At 36.2% G+C, this 20,407-nt stretch overlaps 2 protein-coding genes across 2 annotated transcripts; one reads left to right on the forward strand and one right to left on the reverse strand.

Annotated features, from left to right (window-relative positions):
- LOC109838457 lies at positions 13,752-14,135 on the forward strand. The gene has a single exon (XM_020406904.1). It carries the CDS (start codon positions 13,752-13,754, stop codon positions 14,133-14,135), a length of 384 nt encoding a protein of 127 aa, XP_020262493.1.
- Positions 16,112-17,041, reverse strand: LOC109838463 (protein FAR1-RELATED SEQUENCE 5-like). The gene has a single exon (XM_020406910.1). It carries the CDS (start codon positions 17,039-17,041, stop codon positions 16,112-16,114), a length of 930 nt encoding a protein of 309 aa, XP_020262499.1.

Genomic DNA, 20,407 nt, shown 5'->3' on the forward strand with positions numbered 1-20,407 from the left:
CCTCCTTGTAAGCACAACCACAAACTTGAGAAAAAAACTTTTAAACTTTTAAAACTCTTTTTAAAAACCCTCTTTTATGTTCTTCAGAAGTGAAATAGTAAGGGGTATATATAGGATGAAAAGCCAAAGCTCAAAACCTAAGAAAATCCAACAAAAAGACAACACTGCAAAAGGCTAGAAAAATAGTCGTTGGGACAAATCAGTCGACTGACGGGTTGTGTCAGTCGACTGATGAGCTGACCGTTATAGACAAACGACAGCTTATTAGTCGACTGATAAGCATGGTCAGTCGACTGATGACCTCAGTAGTCGACTGGTTAGTCGACCAGAATTAAAATAGAAACTTTTTAAGATTACAGAATATTTCTTCAGTCGACTGATAAATGTCATTAGTCGATTGATAACAGGTTTTTAGCATGTATTGATTTTTAAAAACGAATTTTAAAGTCCTTTTAAAAAAGCAAATAAATTCCAAAAAATATAAAACTTTGGGAAAAGTTTATAAACATGAATATAAACATGTTGGAACAGGAATTTTTCAATTTGCTCTTACCATTTGTGAAATCTCAGAGAAACTCGAAAGCACTAAAAATACATGTGTTTCAAACATGTTGATTTTGACATTTAGCTCAAATAAATTTCTAATAAAACTTGTGTAATATTTTTTATGGACTAAATAAAAGATGTTAACAATGTTTGTGAAGTCCAAAGCATATTAAAATATATTTTGCATAAAAACACCTATATTTGAGAAAATTCACAAATGAATGTGTTTGTAAATTTGAGCTTGTAGAATTTGCACACATTATATAAACCTATACTAAGTATACCAAGAATGAATCTTCTGAAGCTTGAACTTAATTGATTGACTTGATTTGCATAGGCTTCAATATCAATTTTGCTCAATTTCCTATGTATACTAAACAACACAAAATAAGATACTACAACCAATATTAGTTGTAAATTGCTTGTTAAATCATCACCAAAACAAGAAGGCCAACCCCCCCCCTTTTGATGATGACAAACAATTTACCAATATGCATAATAAAATAAATAAAACAAACAATCAAAACAAATACTATATGCCTCACATTTTTCTCTCCCTTTGACAACATCAAAAATGAGGATAAACAATATGATAAATAAGAGAACGAAAGCTCCCCCTAACAAATAAGCCCAGGTGATCAGAAATATAGAAATAGGGAATTCTCTCCCTATTTAAATGCCTGAAAGAAAGGTTAGCCACACACAATATGAATAGATAATGGTTGTTATAATATTCAAGAATGCACAATGAATATTTATAATCACAACCACATCCACACAATGACATATAATCACACAATGACAATAGGAATTCTCTCCATAAGAAAAGAATACACACCCAATAAATTGGACTTCAAACATTTCTCGGTCATTCAAAATGTTTGAACTGTTATAGGTATTGGTCGACCTATGGCAACTTCTTCTTAATCAGGTTAATGGCTCTTGACGGGGGACAAGAAATAGAACTAGTGTACATTTAGCAAACAACTCCACTAATTGTGGCCCAGTTTTTAACCAGGTTAGGTTGGATCTTGCCCAACGTGCCCTAACTTTTTGCAACTTCCTTACTCTTTCTACACTTCTATGTGAAACAATAGGCGCGCATGAATCACTCATCAGACTTCTCAGGGTACGTACGATCACAAATATTATCCACTAGAGCTGCATATCGAGAGCTTATGGTACGTACGTACTAATTATGGACCACCAAATACCTCACATTGGATGACGAGAAAATTAAAATCCATCCGATGTAAAGATGAATCCTCTTTCTCGTCAGCTACAGCTTCATGATATTATCGGAAATAGTTCTCCATATATACAAGGTTGAGTTGGAGATAATGCGTCACATGGATGCTGCGTAGGATCTGTCACGCTCAAAGTTATACCACTTTTCTTGTGAGAAAAAGAACACAAGTACTCACTAGAAAGATATATGCCACTTTCTTCACCACTGTCCAAAAGCCAATATATCTTGTCTTCTCCTGGCATACATATGCTTCGCTCTATAAACATGATATGGTGCTTACTGAATAGTATTTAGATGTGTTTTTTTACGCATAAACTCCTCTAAATTAGACCCGGTTTCACGTTACCTCCTTCAGTTATCATCTAAATTTCAAAACATCATTCCTTATGTGTCATTCCGCCAATATATAACTATCTATGGGGCGATCTCCCATTTCAATCCAATTTCTCAGCTAATAATGATGAAAAGTCAAGGATTTTTTTTTAGTGGGAACCATCTCCATATCATCCAGACGTTACCCTCCTCATTTATCTGAGTTTGAAATTCAACCCTTATGTGTCGTTCTAGTCAACATATAACCACCTATGCTCACTTTCCTGTCTTCTCCATTAATATTAATGGAAAAATTAATTATACCAACGTGAAATCTGGTGATTCATGGGCTTGGAAGCAGCTGCATGCTGAAGATTAGAGACAAACATAACAAGAGGTGGGGTTCCTATGAGCCTTGATCAATTGTGAAGCTTAAAGAATGGTCTATTATATTCACGGCAAGACTATATAAGATGACTAGCTGCTGCATATTGGGACATAATGCCTCATTCCCCTGATGTTCCGTAGAATAGCGCTGTCGACTGAAGCTCTATTTTCATTTTGTGGTAGGTGTGTTAGATCTGAGATGCAGGCCCAAAGGGGAGATGAATAGGGTTGCTATCATTTTTAGTAAAAGCATTGAATATGCTACAAAATAAATAAAATAAAAGCGAAAAATAACCAACTAAGGACTGTTGGGAGAAAGCACCCCAATTGTTATTGAAAACTGTGTCGAGGAACCAAACCAAACGCCGATCAAATAGGGCCAAAAACCAATCAATGTCAATGCACAAACAAAACACCAATTTTAACGTGGTTCGGCAATTGCCTATGTCCACGGGGCAAGAAGGGGATGGGGTTTTCACTAATAGAGAAGAAGAGTACAACTTGAGATTACAAATCACTCGAAGGAACAATCTAATCTCACAAACAAAGCTCTTAATCTCTCCAAATAAAACCCTAAACAAATAGCTCAGAAAATACCTCTTTTCTGTGCTCCAAATATCCCAAACTCTTGCCTATTAAACACTAGAAACGTATATTAGTATTTATACAAACACCAAAACCCAATAAGAACAGAAAACCAAACATGGGCTTGACCCGATACACGATCGACCGCGACAAATGACAGAGCCTGGAAAACTCCTACAGGGTCTGGTGGTCGACCGCGGCGATCGACCGTGACAAACAACAGAGCCTAATATTCGCCTACAGGGTCTCGCGGTCGACCGCGGCCGACCGTGCCAAAGCCAGACTCCTCCCAGAGTCTGTGCACGTTCGCGGTCGACCGGCCTTACGCCACGGTCGACCGTGAAGCTCCAAATGTGACTCCTGCAATCTTCAAAACATGTTCTTCACCAAATCATTCGCGGTTTCTTCAATTCTCCACCTCGATGAAGTTTCTACCAAAACTGAGCCGACACCAACCAAAACAAATGTCTCACTTGTTGCATCCAGTACGCCACGGCAACGGACTCATGATAACGGATTTCATCCACACAAGTTGAGACCCAAACAGGAGTGCGAACACTCACCCAAATGTCGGTATCTACTCACTAAATCGGCTGCATCAAAACTGACTGCCTACGTATCCTCTTGCCTAAGGAATCAAGCATTCATGTAGTTCACCCAAACGGACTCCAAAGGCTCTCAATCAAATAGAAAAGTCTACAACTCTTCCCCAATATCGCCAATGGATCTGCAACTGATAGCGGCCCCAAACTGATACAAATCAAACACCTCCATCTGAGGTGAACCAATGGTCGTATCCAAATCATGTCCACCAGCTATAACCGAATCCAAAACCAATCCATCATCTGCATCCGAAATCAAATGATCCCCAACCTGTGTCACCTCAGCTGGAATCCCAAATGACGTAGTATGATCTGGAGTATGTGGAATAAGTTCCACCCAACGTGAAGTAGTATCATCCTCCACCTGCTGTGATATCCAAACGACCTGATCAACACTCTCCACCTGTCGAGAGTCAAAAGTGACATTCCTGCTCAGAACAAAATCAGAAGCTCCCAAATGATAATCAAATGAGCCTCTGAATCCCAAACGCGTAATCGGATCAAATCTCACATCCTCGATGTGACCAAATGTTGGGTAAGCAAATATCCGACGCCGGCCAAAATTTGAAGCAGCTCCACCAGATCCAATAACTCCTAATGCAGCAGTCAGCGACCTATGACTAAGATGACCCAAATATGTCGAAGATCCAGAACCAATGCTCGACAACCAACGCCGATCCTCCTCCAGAAAGAAACGACCCATCGAAACTATCATCTCATCTCGTCGCCCCAAAATCTCCACACCAATGAAGTGTCTCCTATTGACGTGAGCTCGGCACAAATGCAAGAAAGGACCCCTACCAAAGCTAGAACAACGAGTTATATTTCTGCCAATACACTTCTTCCAATTGTTATTGACTTCTAGGACTTTACACCAACGGGAACTGGTCACGACCCAATAATGCCTAGAATAATCACCAACTACAAAGACTACAAAACGATTACCTCCCAATGATGCCTCCTTGGAAGGCCCCCAAATGCCTAACTGAATACCTCCTAAAAGAACCCTCGCTCGATTGATAGAAGTGCCAAACTCCACCTCGGTCTTGCTCATACCAATGTGCTCAAAGGACTTCCATCTGTAGGTCAAAACACTCCTCAACAAGCTATGCATGGCATCACCAATCAAATACCTCAGCACCAAACAACGCCACAATCTAGCCAAATCCAATGAAGTCGTCAGAGCTCTATCAATCACCGTGCTCCCAAGCAAATAGTATAAGTTACTCTTTCTGACGCCCTTCATCACAATCATGGACCCAAATGTAACCTTCAAGCGTGCATCCGCCAAGGTCACCCTATAGCCTGCTGCCTCCAAAGCTCCAAGTGAAATGATGTTCTTCTTCAACTGAGGAACGAACCTCACTCCAACCAACTCCCGAATCACCCCATCTATCATCCTGATCCGAACGGTACCGATACCACCAATAGAGCATTTGTGATCATTCCCCATGAGTACGAAATCCCCTCTTTCCAACTCCTGAAAGCTGGAGAACCAATCCCTCCTAGGGCAAATATGATATGTAGCGCCCGAATCCAACATCCACTCTGTAGAGTAGGCAACACAAACTGACGGCAGTGCAGATAATGAGTAGCCCGAAGAATCTGAATCGTTGCCACTAGCCTTGACAACATTCACCTCTGAAGCCTGAATAGCTTTCCCCTTATTCTTCCCGGCTTGATCATTCAACTTTGGGCATTCACCTTTCCAATGTCCATCTTCTTTATAAAAATCACACTGATTCCTACGAATTCTAAGATGTGCTCCTCTAGAATGTGACCTTCTACCTCGGTTTGGACCCTTTGCTCTTGCAATCAATGCCCCCGCTACCGGCTCAATAGAAGTCTCCTTGTCCTTTTTTCTGAGTTGGTAATTCACTAATACAACGGTGACCTCACTATATGAAAGAGATACATTCCCATTAATAAGAGTAAGAACAAACGTCTCATATTCCTCTCGGGCAAGGAACTCAACAATAGCAACGCTTTGTCCTTATTTTCAACAATGATATCTACATTCGCCAAATCTACAAGAAGCTTCGTGTAATGGTTTATGTGATCACTAATGGATGTCCCCTTCTTCAATTGGAAGCGATAAAGCCTCCTCTTTAAATGCAAGCGGTTTTTAACACTCTTCGTCAAGTACTTGCTCTCTAGGACCTCCTAAATCTTCTTTGCAGAAGTCTCATTTGTTACATCATATTTTAGATCTTGAGTGAGACAAGACCTAATCACACCACACGCTGTCCGATTCATCTTTTTCCAAACCTTCTCATCATTATCATCCGGTTTCTCATCCAACTCCAACGTATCTTCCAAATGCTGCGCATTGAGTGCATCCAAGACTTCGCATCGCTAAAGTCCAAAATTGTTAGTGTCATTGAACTCCTCCACGTCAATCTTTATCGAGTGGATACTCAAACTTTGGACAGTCTTCACACCTGAAGAACTCCCTCAACTCCCTCTTTCTCTGCCATAATCCTCAACACACCAACAACCAATGCGAAAACAAACGAAGAATAGATCCAAATCTGAGAAAAGAAAGAAGCTTTATCAAAAAGATCCCACCTTTCTCACCAACTGAAACCCTAGACGAGCTTCCCAAATCGATCTACTCCTCTGAATAGCCCAAGCGTAGTCCGAGCTCTGATACCAATTGTTAGGAGAAAGCACCCAAATTGTTGTTGAAAACTGTGTCGAGGAACCAAACCAAATGCCGATCAAATAGGGCCAAGAACCAATCAATGTCAATGCACAAACAAAACACCAACTTTAACGTGGTTCGGCAATTGCCTACGTCCACGGGGCAAGAAGGGGATGGGGTTTTCACTAATAGAGAAGAAGAGTACAACTTGAGATTACAAATCACTCGAAGGAATAATCTAATCTCACAAACAAAGCTCTCAATCTCTCCAAATAAAACCCTAAACAAATAGCTCAGAAAATACCTCTTTTCCGTGCTCCAAATATCCCAAACTCTTTCCTATTAAACCCTAGAAAACGTATATTGGTATTTATACAAACACCAAAACCCAATAAGAACAGGAAACCAAACATGAGCCTGACCCGATATGCGGTCGATCACCACGGTCGACCGTGACAAACGACAGAGCCTGGAAAACTCCTCGACCGTTGCCAAAGCCAGACTCCTTCCAGAGTCTGTGCACGTTCGCGGTCAACCAGCCTTACGCCGCGGTCGACCGTGAAGCTCCAAATGTGACTCCCGCAGTCTTCAAAACCTGTTCTTCATCAAATCGTTCGCGGTTTCTTCAAGGACCTGCAAGATTTTATAGTGGTTTGGATAAAAATCATCCATCTACTCTTCCTTCTCATGAAGGGGCTTCCTCACTATACCAAGAGTTTACTTGAATTATAACTCGATTCAGTAGGTTTATAAGGACCGTACCCTGAATTCTACCTGAAACCATTTGTCTAACCTAATTTTCTACAACCCTCAATTAACACTAGCTTTAGTATGCCGTAAAAATAAATTTAAAACACGGCAGTCAAAGACAATTAAGCATGGTAAATATAAAAGATCTTATAGCTCTTTTGATAACAAACCATATTTTAATGAATCTAAGTATAGCACGATGAAAAACGGTATAGATGATGAATCCAATTGTAACTCTCCTCGCTAAAATGATCTGGAGATGTTTCGCGCGATGAGAAAGAGTCTTTCAAGGATTCAGAGATAAAAACTTTCAATATAATCTCTTCTCAAATCAAAACTATAGAACTCTTTGTTCTCTCTATCTTTTTTAATTATATATAGCCTTCAATATATCAGAAAAGAGATATCCTAAACATAGTAAAGTTTGGAGATCAAAAGGAACGACGAATAGGTGAGATTAAAACTTAAATATGCTATTATCCAAATTTAACATCGATGATTGATCACGACCATCGATGGGTTCCTAAACACCATCGATGCATTCTTGAATGCCATTGATGGTTTGAAAGTCCGTCTCTAGAATATCATCAATCAGTTCCTATTGCCATCGATGAGCTGTCAAGCATCGATGTGTCCTTAATGACCATCGATTGTTCAATAGGTGAAATCAATGTTTGAGCTGATTTTCGCATCATTTCACCTCATACACATCTTATCCATGTATTCACCTATATTATATCATCTCAAACAATTATTAGTATCAAAAGAGAGCTTGTCATTACTCAAGCAAAACCTATTGTGCAGACTACATCCTAGCATGATGATCCATAAGAGTCTACTCACTCAACATAGACCTGTTAGAATGGCAATTTTATCAAGCAATGTGTGCTTGTTGCGTAATCAGTGTCTTAGAGAGCCATCACAGTCTCTTTATTGAGTGTGCTTCTCTCTTGAGGTGTGGTGTCATATAACGCACTGGTATTGCAAAAATCTAGTAATTAAGAGTGGTAATATGAAATGGTACTCAATTTAGTCTTAATATTAACAGAGAAATTTTACAGAAGTGACATAGATGGTTATATGCTATCGATGAAAATGACAAATACTGTCTAAAAAGCCCCTTAATATGAGGATCCATCAACTGAACGCCCTCGTTTTCCTTATCATACTCACGCCAGAAGCCCAATTTTATTATGGAGAATTATGAAGTTTTTGTTCGCAGAGATAACCCTGAAGTTTCGTTTCAAGAGCATTGGTAAAGTACTAGTCCCTTGAGGTTATAATTAGTACAATACACAATGATAAGGCACCTTATATATTTCCAATACTTACCCCTGATCAGCAAGAGCTGGACATGGGGAAATCAAGAACACTAGATCTAATCATCATCTTGTTGGCATTCTTGTTTTGATGATGTTTAATAAACAATTTACTTCTAATGTTGTTTGTCTAGTGTTTGTATAATTCTTTTTGATGATGTTTAATAAACAATTTACTTCTAATGTTGTTTGTCTAGTGTTTGTATAATTCTATTTATTATAGACAAACAACAGTTGTTTGTCTAGTGTTTGTATAATTCTATTTATTATAGACAAACAACATGTTGGAGGATGGATGGAATCAAGCTTTCACGATCATATCTAATGGAGGTTGGCGGAATAGTGGAGTGAAGCTACGTAATTCAAGTTGAAGATCTAAGTTCAAGCTTCATCCGCAGTTTATCAAGAAAAGCTTATTGAAGATCAAGATCATGTTAGACCCTATAGGGGGGGTGATTAGGGTCTTATGCTAATCTAATCCGATTATATACCAATTAAAATTAATTAATAAGTTATCCTAGCAAGTAAGAAATACAACAAGTTATATGAGCTAGGATAAGAAATATGAACAACAAGAAATATCCTAGCAAAAAGATATAAGCAATATATGATATATGCAAGGATATGAAACTAACACAAGGAGTAAACAATATGAACTAGATAGTGGATCATATAAATAATGAGCAATGCACAATGGCGATATAAGATATGAACATAAATATAAATGAATGCCAAAGCACACTCAAACACAATCAAATGATCACGGAGTTCGGACCTTCCGTCCTACGTCTCCGCTCCCCACTCCCGGGGAGAAATCTACTATCACAATCCGGTTTGAAAGCCGAAACTTCTACACACTCGGTTTACAAGCTTACCGAAAACTCTCACACAACAAACACTATGCAATCACACTCTACACCCTCACAAGTGTTGGACCTAACCGTGTCTCCCTCAAGTGCTCGGTTACAACCTCTCCCTAGGTTCGTCAACCGACTCCACTCCTCTTGGGACGATCCCCGACTCTCACCACACACTCCTCTTGATGTACAAGTGTATTACAAAGTGTATCCTCACAATTAGGCTTAATATGATAAATGTTTGTTCTCTACTATGGATGAGAACACAATGAAAGCTCACACTCAATTGTTACAACTCTCACCAACCCAAATATACTATGTATGAAAATACAATAAGCTCAATATGGGTGTGTGTAACAATGAGATAATATAATCAAATCTAAACTCAATATAAAAACTAGCTTTAAAGAAAGATAATCAAATAACTAAGCAAATGTAAAGCTAGATAAGAGTTTAGAAAACTTCTCAATAGATCAAGAGGTGGAGGGAGAATAGTTGGAAGCTCAAACTTCAATAGATGATCTCCTCAAGCTCTTGTGGAATTTTCTTCACAAACAAACTCTTGAAACAAACTTAAAAACCCTTCAACAAACTTGTAAAACTCTTTTTAAAACTCTCTTAAACATCCATAAGAAACAATGAAAGTTGAGGGCTTTTTATAGTAAACTAGCCACAAACTCCCAAAAACCGAAAATATCAAAAACTAGCCGTTACTAGCCGTTATAGGCTGAAAAGACCAAAATACCCCTAAATTCAGCATTCTGGAAATTTACGTATCTAGTTTTGTAAAATCAATTACAAATAGTAAATCACCTTAAAAATTATGAAACTTTGAGGGAAGGTTAAAAACATGTAAAAGAATATGTTAGAGAAATAATTTCTGAAAAATCATTTCTCATTTGAGAGAAATAAATGTTTAAACACAGATATACAGTTTCTGAAAATCTGCTAACATACACGATTTTGTAAAATCAATTGGGCACAGTAAATCAACTCCAAAAATGGTAAAATTTTGAGAAAAGTTTCTAAACATGTAGATAAACATTTAAAAGAAATAATTTCTTAAATATCACTACTCATTTGTGAAAACGCATCTGTTTTGTAAAAACATACACGAACATGCACGAACGAAAAACATGATTTTGTAAATTCAATAAAACGTAACAAATTAATTTCAAACTTGATGAAACATTGGGAAATGTTTGCAAATGTGATTTTAAATATGTTACAAAAAATAATTTTCCAATTTGCATTTCCCAATTGTGGAATCTCATTATTTTACAAAATCACGTAAGTATGGACTTGTAAAAGCTTGATCTTGACAAAATGAGTTTAAACAAAGTTTTAAAAACTTTCCAATAGATTTATAAACTTGATAAAAGATATAAAATAATGTCGTTAAGTCTATAATCCAAAACGACGATAAACCAAACCAAACGTGTGTGTATGTGTGTGTGATATTGAGCTTGAAGTATTAACACACATAATATAAGCCCTAAACTAATTTACCCAAGCAATCTTGATCTTCAATAAGCTTGACTTGGTACACTCTGCGGATGAAGCTTGAACTTGGATCTTCAACTTGAATTGCATAGGCTTCAACCACTATTCCGCCAACCTCCATTGGATATCATCGTTGAAGCTCTATTCCATCCATCCTCCAACACGTTGTTTGTCTATAATAAATAAGAAAACACAAATACTAGACAAACAACATTAGTGGTAAATTGTTTGTTAAACATCATCAAAATAAGAAGTCCAACAGATCATTGCTTGGGTAAATAGTTTAGGTTTTATATTATGTGTGTTAAGTACTATAAGCTCAATATCATATACACACACATTTTATTTGTTTATATATATATATATATATATATATATATATATATATACTAGTTAATGGTCTAACACAAAAGTCCAGTCAAAACAGATACCATGTGGTCAAGTCCAGATCAGACCTCCGGATTGCTTGGGTAATTGCTTGTAGATGATTAGGGATATCTACTCCATGTACTCCAATTGTGTGTTATTAGTATAATGCTTGATAAGGGGACATCGAATCAGTGCATATTACCTCACACATTTTATTGGTTTATATATATATATAGCTTGACTAAGTCCAATGAATCATAACAACTATAGGGGCTAGAGTAATAAATGATGTTGGTCAAAAGGGAATTATACAAGAAGTAATCTGCTTGATGAATCGGTATCAAGGTAAACTTATTGACCTTTCGACTCATAGGTTTCCTTACGAACTTGAAATTAACGCCTTTTAACTCAGTTTACATGAGATAATGTCGGCTGAACAGGTATTGGAGCCCCCGAGCCCGGACGCTTATCGAATCAATTGAGGGGGTTTGACACGAACTATAGTCCACCTTATTGGAACTCGGTTATCAAGCAGTTCAGCCAAATCGAGTCGGCCGGGCCTGAGTGCAGAGGTTAATCTTGGTCTTATGAAATTAGTCCTGGGTTTAGGCATAGTTAAGACACGTGTTGACTTCTCTATGAGAGATTTAAATAATTCAAGTAATTTTGGGTTAATAACAAATGAGTAATAAGATTGATAATTATAAAACAAGATGATAACCTTAATTATATATTAAAAGAAATGATAATTATAATAATAATAGCCGGTACGAAAAGATAATATTTTATCCTAAGTTTCACCATAATTAAAAACCAAACTTAAATAAAAAACCATTCACAAATCTTATAAAAAATTTTAATTACATTTTTCCCTCACAACAAGCCCTATAATAATACAACCTTTTGCAACTCATATACAACCTAGACTATACCATTATCAATTCTTTTACTAACTCCTCCAGCTTGTGTGGACATCGAGATTTGTTGTCCGCCCTCATTTGAATTGCACTTGACTAAATCTTATATATATATATATAGGCAAAATGGCCAGATTGGCAATTTTTTCGTGGCTTGGTGACATTTTGATATTTTTTTTTTTTAGTTTTATCAGATTGGTATATTTTTTCAACTCCGGCGCCATATAGGCCTTAAATTTGGTTGGAGTTACTGTTCCGGCTAAGGCTGATGGGATTTTTGGTCGGAACAGTAACTAAATTTTGGTCGGAACAATAACTAAATTTGGCCGGAACAGTAACTCCGGCCAAATTTTAGGTCTATATGACGCCGGAGTTGAAAAAATATACCAATCTGACAAAACTAAAAGAAAATATCAATATTTCACACCAACCCTCGAAAAAATATACCAATCTGGCCATTTTGCCCTTCTTCAAATCTTAAAAAAAATTATGAAACAAGTTAAAAAAAACATTTTTCTGAACAGGACCAGAAATCCAGATACATTTAAGATGATGAGTTTAGTTTAGGTTTAATTGGAGCAACTTGGAGCATGTTTGGCAAATTATCAAAGCGACTTATAAACCACATCAAAATGTTTGATAAGTATTTTTATTTTGGCTTATCCACCCAAAAATTCCGCCCTCTCTCTCCCCAAGCATCGTCGCCGAGCCGACGGACTCCGGATCCCTCTCTCTCCCCAAGCATCATCGCCGAGCCGCCACTCCCCAATCCTCCCCCCAGAGTGGTTGCGAGTCTCCCCAGATCCTCCCCCTACCCTCCTTCTGAGCCACCGCGAGATCCCTGCGAGCTGCCGTGAGATCCTCCTACATCCGAGATCGATCCGCGAGATCAAGTTCTACTCATTCTATACTCCCCTCAGGTGAAATCCTTTGGCCCTCTCAATCAAGTTAATGATTTGGTGTAATTTTTACGTTTTTCCAGTATAATTTGGTCGCATCCTTGTGGAAATTAAATCAGGTGGGTTTTTTTCCTTCTTCTTCTAATATTCTTGCTTTTTTTATTTTGAATTTTAGAAATAAGGTAGTTGTGCGTTAACCTGTTCCTGATAAATCTGGGAATGTTTTGAGTAGATTCCATTCAGCCTTCACATTGGCAACTTGGTAAACCCTGAAAACAATTCATCATAACACATACAAACCTGATTACTGACATAGCATAAAGGAGTATGAAACGATGGTTGAACTAACAATTGCACATCAACATTTCAAGAAAATGGAAGGTAATAAACCCAATCCACCATGAAAAATCATTTGTTCTGACCAACTTGGTCAAGTCTGAACAACAGCCCTCATGTCAAACTACAGCCCTCATGTCTGAACAAGGTGGAGTGATCTCTTGAAGGCATGGGAGCAGTGAGTTTGGCCTTGTCAGAGGAGGAGTCGGTTGTGGACGAAGGGTTGTTGCTGTTTTTGTTGTGAGGTTTCCTCCTCCTGCGATTGTGATCAGCAAGCCTCTTTCTGCAGCTCCTTTTATTATAATTAGACGGTTTTTATTATAATTAGATTGCTGCGATTTTTGTTGTGATGTTTCTCTCTCTCTCTGGTTCTATTGTAATTAGATTGTTTCCTTGAAGTTAGTCTTTAATTGTGCATCATTCTGTTTGTTTAGCATGACTGTCTTGTTAAACTTTTGTATCTGTAGCCTTAGGTCATGGAGTCATCTTCAAGCAATCATCATGGACTGTTGTGCTATTGTGGAAGGAGGGCTATACTCTCCAGATCTGGCACTAAGACGAATCCTGGTCGATTGTTTTTGAGATGCGCTAATTGGAGAGTGAATAATTGTGGATTCTTCAAATGGGTGTCTGATGAAGAGGAGTTTGAAGGTTCAAAGGCAGAGCTTGTTCAGACGAAGCAGTCGAGCATGACGCCGCAAGTTTCAAGAGCCGTGTCAAGTGGAGAAGTCCGGGAAAAGAGAAAGTTTGAGATTGATATTATGGATTTGTTGAAGCTTGTTGTATTTGATCTTTTATTTGGTATTTTTCTTGGCTTTGTATTTGGTATTTGTATTGGATTTGTGCTAAGTAGAGTTTAGGAATGTATTATTGAGTTTGTTGAAGTGTATGTTCTCTGCATATATGTTGTGTCATTTGTAGCGAATTGTAGCGAAGTGATGCAGTTCGGTGCGGTTGGTTTCCACTAGAAAAAATGGGAATTTCTCCGCAACAAGCAGCTACCTGCTTACTGAGAATATATTGTGTAGGGATGCTCGAATAAATGAAAGGATATGTTTGTCTTGAATCAAAGTAATAGTGTTTGTTTCCTACAGATTCATATTTCATCTTTAACAAATAACAATGCTAAATTATGAACTAAGTGCACTCTTGAACATATGATGATATGAAGGCCTTCTCATTGCACGAGACTTTATGAGCAACAAAAGAAATCACATAAACAAAATATCTGTACAATATCAATGATTATAATCCATAAATTAATAGTAGAAGTATGCCAGTATTGGAGCCCTTCGAGTCCTAATCAAATGTGAACAGGCGAATGCTTAAATCCATAATCCGGATGCTTTTCCCATTAGCTGGGGACATAATCAAATGTGAAGAAAGCTCATGTCTCTTACATTCATTAGTTGGGGAAAGAAAACTTTGTGTTGGGGACATAATCAAATGATCCATCCTGAAAAAAGCTCATGTCTCTTACATCCATTAGCTGGGGAAACAGATATAGACAACTAATAGTAACTTGGCATGTAAAAGATTGAAACTGAACAACAACAACAATACCAACAACAACAACAATACCAACAACTCATGATAGTAGAAAAAAGCTCATGTCTCTCACAATACCAACAAAATCATGATAGTAGAAAAAAGCTCATGTCTCTCACAATACCAACAACAACAATAATACCAACACATGTTCCATTGGAACTGAACATAATCCGATCTGTTTGCTCCGCCAACCTCGATCAAACTTCACGCAATAGTGAGAACTTCATCTATATTAAAAAAATTAGCAAATCACGTTATGTTGAAAAAATGGCAATGTACAAACTATTCCGTATGTATTAACCATTACCTTCCTCAAAGGAATCTTCTAAATCGTCAATGGCTTCATCATTATTATCTTGTTCCATTGAATCACTAAAAAAAATTTATGATAGCAAGACATATTAAGGATCATTGCACCAACTTAAAAAAAGGTTTAAACAAATAATAGCATTACTATTACTAAAACAAATGATACACTACCTTGTCAACTTGTGAGGGCAATTTCTACTATCATGATTTTGTCCTCGCATTCCACACAAATTACATTTCCTAGGCCGGCATTTGCGAATCTCCCTCGATGGCTTTATCCTCTTCCCTTTAGGCCTTCCTTTTGTTCTTGCTTGACTTGGTTCATGAACTACATCTTCAGATACCTCCGCATTCATAAAATTTCCTTCCACACCTTATCCAATTTCTTCATCATTGATGAGTTTCAAACGTTGCACCTTATTAATAGCATCCATCATCATTTCACGTATTAATTCATATGCATCATTAGAAGATAGCCCCTCTTCGACCATTTCATTAGCTAAGCAATTTAGTTCACTAAAACGAGAAGCAAAATTAATTGCGGTATTATCTCCAATAATATTACCATCTCTAAGAACAACTCTTTTTCTAACATTTCGGCACCATCTTCTCAGAATATATTGCTCCGGTAACTCACTATGATTGGTAATTTTAAGATATGCCAAGGTATGTCGGTATGGAATGCCCTTGAATTCAAACATGAGACACGAACAACGGACCATTTTAGTTGTTTTTCAATATATAATATGTCTCACTCTTTCATCATGACCACAAAAATTCACGTGGAAAGTACTTTCTCTTTCATTTTCTTTTACCAACTCAATGTTATACATTAATCTAGGTTGAAGCTCGTCTTGAAAAATATAAAAGATTTTTTTTCGTGTAGATTTGGGCCATTTGTTTTTACAATGACCACAAAGTCTTCAATTTTGGCTTTTTCTCCACTGTGCAATGATCTTCTTTAAGCTCCCCCTCTCTAAGTCTTCAATTTTGGCTTTTTCTCCACTGTGCAATGATCTTCTTTAAGCTCCCCCTCTCTTTGTCTCGCCAAGACCCTTTGAAAGATGATCACGAAATCATGAAGTGAATTTTTTCTTGATACATGCATTTTTAGCATTGCATTCATCCCTTCACTTCTTTGACTACTAGACATTCCGGCCCAAAAGTGTTGTTTATGATAAACCGGAGCCCATTTTTCACGAATTTCATAGATATCATTTAGCCATTCATGCGTTTCCAACCCATTTTTCTTAAGAATTGAAACCCAATTCTCTCCAAAAGAGCTAACCGTCTCGGAGTCCCAAATATTTTCTTTGAAAGATTTCATAAATTCTGTTCTATACGCCCATTTACCCAACTTATCCGGAACTCTGTCCAAAATATGCCAAATGCAAAACCTGTGCCGAATTTCTGGAAAAACTGTTTCAATTACCTTGCATATGCCAAGACATTGATCTGTAATCATGCCTGAAGGAGGATAACCCATTGCTTCAATCCACTTGTTGAACAACCATACGAAAGACTTCGCCTCTTCATTTGGGATCAAGCCACATCCTAAAAAAACACTTTGCCAATGGTGATTTATGCCTACAAATGGCACAAATACTAAGCCATATTGATTTGTGTTATGCGTGGCATCGAAGGAGACAACATCGCCAAAGTGTTGATAATTCATTCGAGCAATGCCATCCACCCAAAAACAATGAGTTAAGCGCTTCTCGTCATCAACTTCATAAACATAAAAAAACGAAGGATTCTTCTCTTGTTCCGACTTGAAATGATCCAACATCATTTGTGCATCATGACCACGCCTCTCCTCTCTCAAATCTCTTTCATAATTTCTCACATCGTTCTCAGTACATCCAATTCTATGAAAACCTCCCCTAGAGTTTTCAAAGAAGGCCATTTGCTTGTTTGTTGGAATGTTCACCCGTCCAAACTGCTTCATCAATGTCTTCTTCGAACTTGTTACTGGTGCGGCATAATTATGTACCAAAAATTGCAAGTGCACAATTTATCAAGTTATAGTATAAAAAGATATCGATCCCACGAGGAAGGTGATTATAAGAGATTATTAAACTTGGTTTTTATATTTTGTGCATGACAATTAGGAATAAAGAATAAGTATGATTTTGATGAGTGGTTGTTTTGATTTATGTGCAAGAGATAATAAATTGAATTTTAGAGGAGAGAAGAAAAACGAATAAATGAAATCATAAGGCAAGAAAGAAGAATGAATAAAATCAAGAAATAAAACCAAGAATGAAAAGAAAATTAAACAAAGTTAAGATGGAGGATTCAAAAGAGGTAAGAAATCTAGAATATAATCAACTAACCAATTTCAATTACAAAATATAAACTATTCTCTTTTTATCATATTTCAACTTAGATTTATTAAGCATAGATTATCAAACCATTTAAGGAAAGTGTAACCTATCAAATTATCATCTAAGTTAAAATTACTATTCATGATAAGAACAACAACATGATAATAATCCTAGAATTCATAAGCATAACCTATCAAACCATTTAAGATAAGCATAGATTATCAAATTCTTCTTCTACCGATTAGTTCTCTAGTTGATTATCCTAAACATGAACATTTTAAGTGCAAGAGAATAATTCATACAATATAAAAGAAATTAGTCTAGCTTCATACAATTCTCAGATTCCTACAAGAATTAAATTCTCATCTTAAGAAATAAAAACAAGAAAAAGAAGACTAATTACAAAATTAAAAAGAAAAGAAAAATCTAAACTATGAACAAGAAATAAATCTAATTACAAAGAAAATAAAAATCTAAACTACAAAATAAATTACAGAAATTAAATACAAGAAAAATAAATCTACTCTACAAATTAAAGTGCAAAAAGAAAATAAAAATGACAAGAAAGTAAATCTACACTACAAGCATGAATTTAAATCTAACTAATAAGCAATAATAAAGAAATCACTAAAAAGAAATAAAAAAGAAAAGAAATGCAAACCTTCAAATTGCTCTTCATCTCCATCCTCATCATTCAACAAGAGGAGAAAGAACAAATTTAAAGAGGAAAAAATTATTTTTATTAATTGCAACTAAAGTTATAATTTTTGGAAGGCCTTCTCAATTAAGAGTAGCTCTCCTCTCCAAAAAGAGTTTACAAAATTTTCACACCTCTAACCCCTCACTCTCTACCCCGATTTATAGTAATCTTCAATGAATATGAGCCATTGGATTTTTCTTGAGCCTCAAGCACAATCTCCACCTTTGATTTATTTGATTTTTTTTCTTCTCTAGCCCAACATAAGAGGCCCATTTGATGAAAATCCAAACTCTTGTAGTAGGTCAGCAGGTCCGGTCTTGATTCATTTAGTTGAGGAAAAATGAAATGCAGCAGGTCCATGAGAGAAATTTTGCAGCAATGTCCACAATGAAGAAATTAAGTCCAAATCTTTGTATTAGCCAAGTCCAATTCATTAACCACCGGCCCACTTCATTTGATTTTTGAAAATCAAAAGAAAAGTCCGGCCCATATCATCAGCACCTCAAAGTCCACATTTCATTTCATTTTTAAGTCCAAGCAAAGTCCGGTTTGATTTGTGCCTTATTAATATTCAGTTCATTAGAAAAGAAATCAACTGCAGGAGTTCGGCCCATAGATGTTTGCACAATTAAGTTTGGTTTCCCAATCTGCAGCAGTGATTTTCTTACCAAGCCAGCAGGTCCGGTCCTTCTTGTTTGCAGCAATCAAGTTTTTGTTTTCGGAAATAAATGCAGCAAGGTCCACATCCATTTGATTAAAATCAACACCTGCAAAGAAAGAAAAATAAATCGGCCCATTCATTTCTCAAGCAAGGCCAGTTTATTTCTTTTAGTTCCAATGCATTTTTGGGCCTAAGTCCCCAAATTTTGGTAATCACATCTGGGCCTAAATTTACAAATTTGAAACTTTAAGAAAGGAAGAAAATTCAGTTGCATTAATTTGATGATAACCGGCCCATTCATTTCTCCCTTGAATTCCCACATTTTGGTATATTTATATTTATTCATTTCTTTCATTTAATCGATGGGTTTTTGTTGAGAGATGAGAGTTTGAGATTTATTCTTCATTAACCTGCAATTAAAAGATAAAAACAATTATTAGTGATATATTTATTCATATAAAATAGATAATGAGGGTATAAAATTGTAATAAAATATGATTATCAGAGGGGGAGAGAGAGAGAGAGAGAGGAGAAGAAAGAAACCGAAAAAAAATTTGATGAGAAGAAAAGTAACGGGGAAGAAGAGCAGATAGAGGAGAGAGAGAAGGGGGGAAATTTTAGTTATATAACGAAATTATTTTGGGACCCTTGAAAATTTATAAGTTTGTTTTCTGGTCCAGAATATATAATAAGAAATTTATGTTTAAACCTTGTTGTGCTATTAATATTTTCAAGAGACTCAAGCATAAGGGTTAAACCATGAATAGGAAATGATAGTTACATATGGACCCCTACCATTCTTTCTATTTACAAATAAGTTCAATCTGAAGAATTAAATATAACTTTTGGATCAGATAAATTCCCTATAACCCCTGCATTATCATAAATTACTAGGAAAATCTAAAAACTAGTATATGAGAGTTATAAATTTTGATGAATTGCCAAAGATAGCTATAAACTCATATGTACTCCAGACTTTAATTATCATTGATTATATCTGAATTTATTAGGCTCTAGATTTTGAATTGATTTACCTATAATATATGTTTGTCTTGAATTAGTAATTAGTCTTATATCTTATATTATAGGATCTTGTTGATATCCAGGAGACTAATATTTTAGGGAAGTCGTATCCACTAGAGGTGAGTTCATTTCTCACTAATATTTTTGCAATATATTATTGCATGAGCACGTAGTACTGTGTTGGAATAAATTTGTGCTCGAGAAATAAATAGTCTATTATTTTTGTGTATATGAAAGTTAAATGTGATTTCATATATTTTTGTTGTGGTCTATCCTATAATTACGATGCTGAATTCGTACAAGATATGAAAAAATCAATTTGATTTTATAGGAACTATGAAAAGTGAATTTGGTTCTTAAGCGATTTCAAATAATTGTGGAAATTGCTTTATTTGAAGCTTTTGAAGAAAATAAATATTTTGAACATATTTCAACAGTTTAACGGATTTAAAGATTTTTTTGTAACTTAGTATCTGATAAAAGAAAAAGTAAAAATCTGTAAACTGTTTTAACTGAAATAAGGAGCTTTACCTTGTCAACTTCATTTGAAAATATCTGTAA

The sequence above is a fragment of the Asparagus officinalis genome, chromosome 1 (assembly GCF_001876935.1).
Source record: "Asparagus officinalis chromosome 1, Aspof.V1, whole genome shotgun sequence".
NCBI lineage: Eukaryota > Viridiplantae > Streptophyta > Magnoliopsida > Asparagales > Asparagaceae > Asparagus > Asparagus officinalis.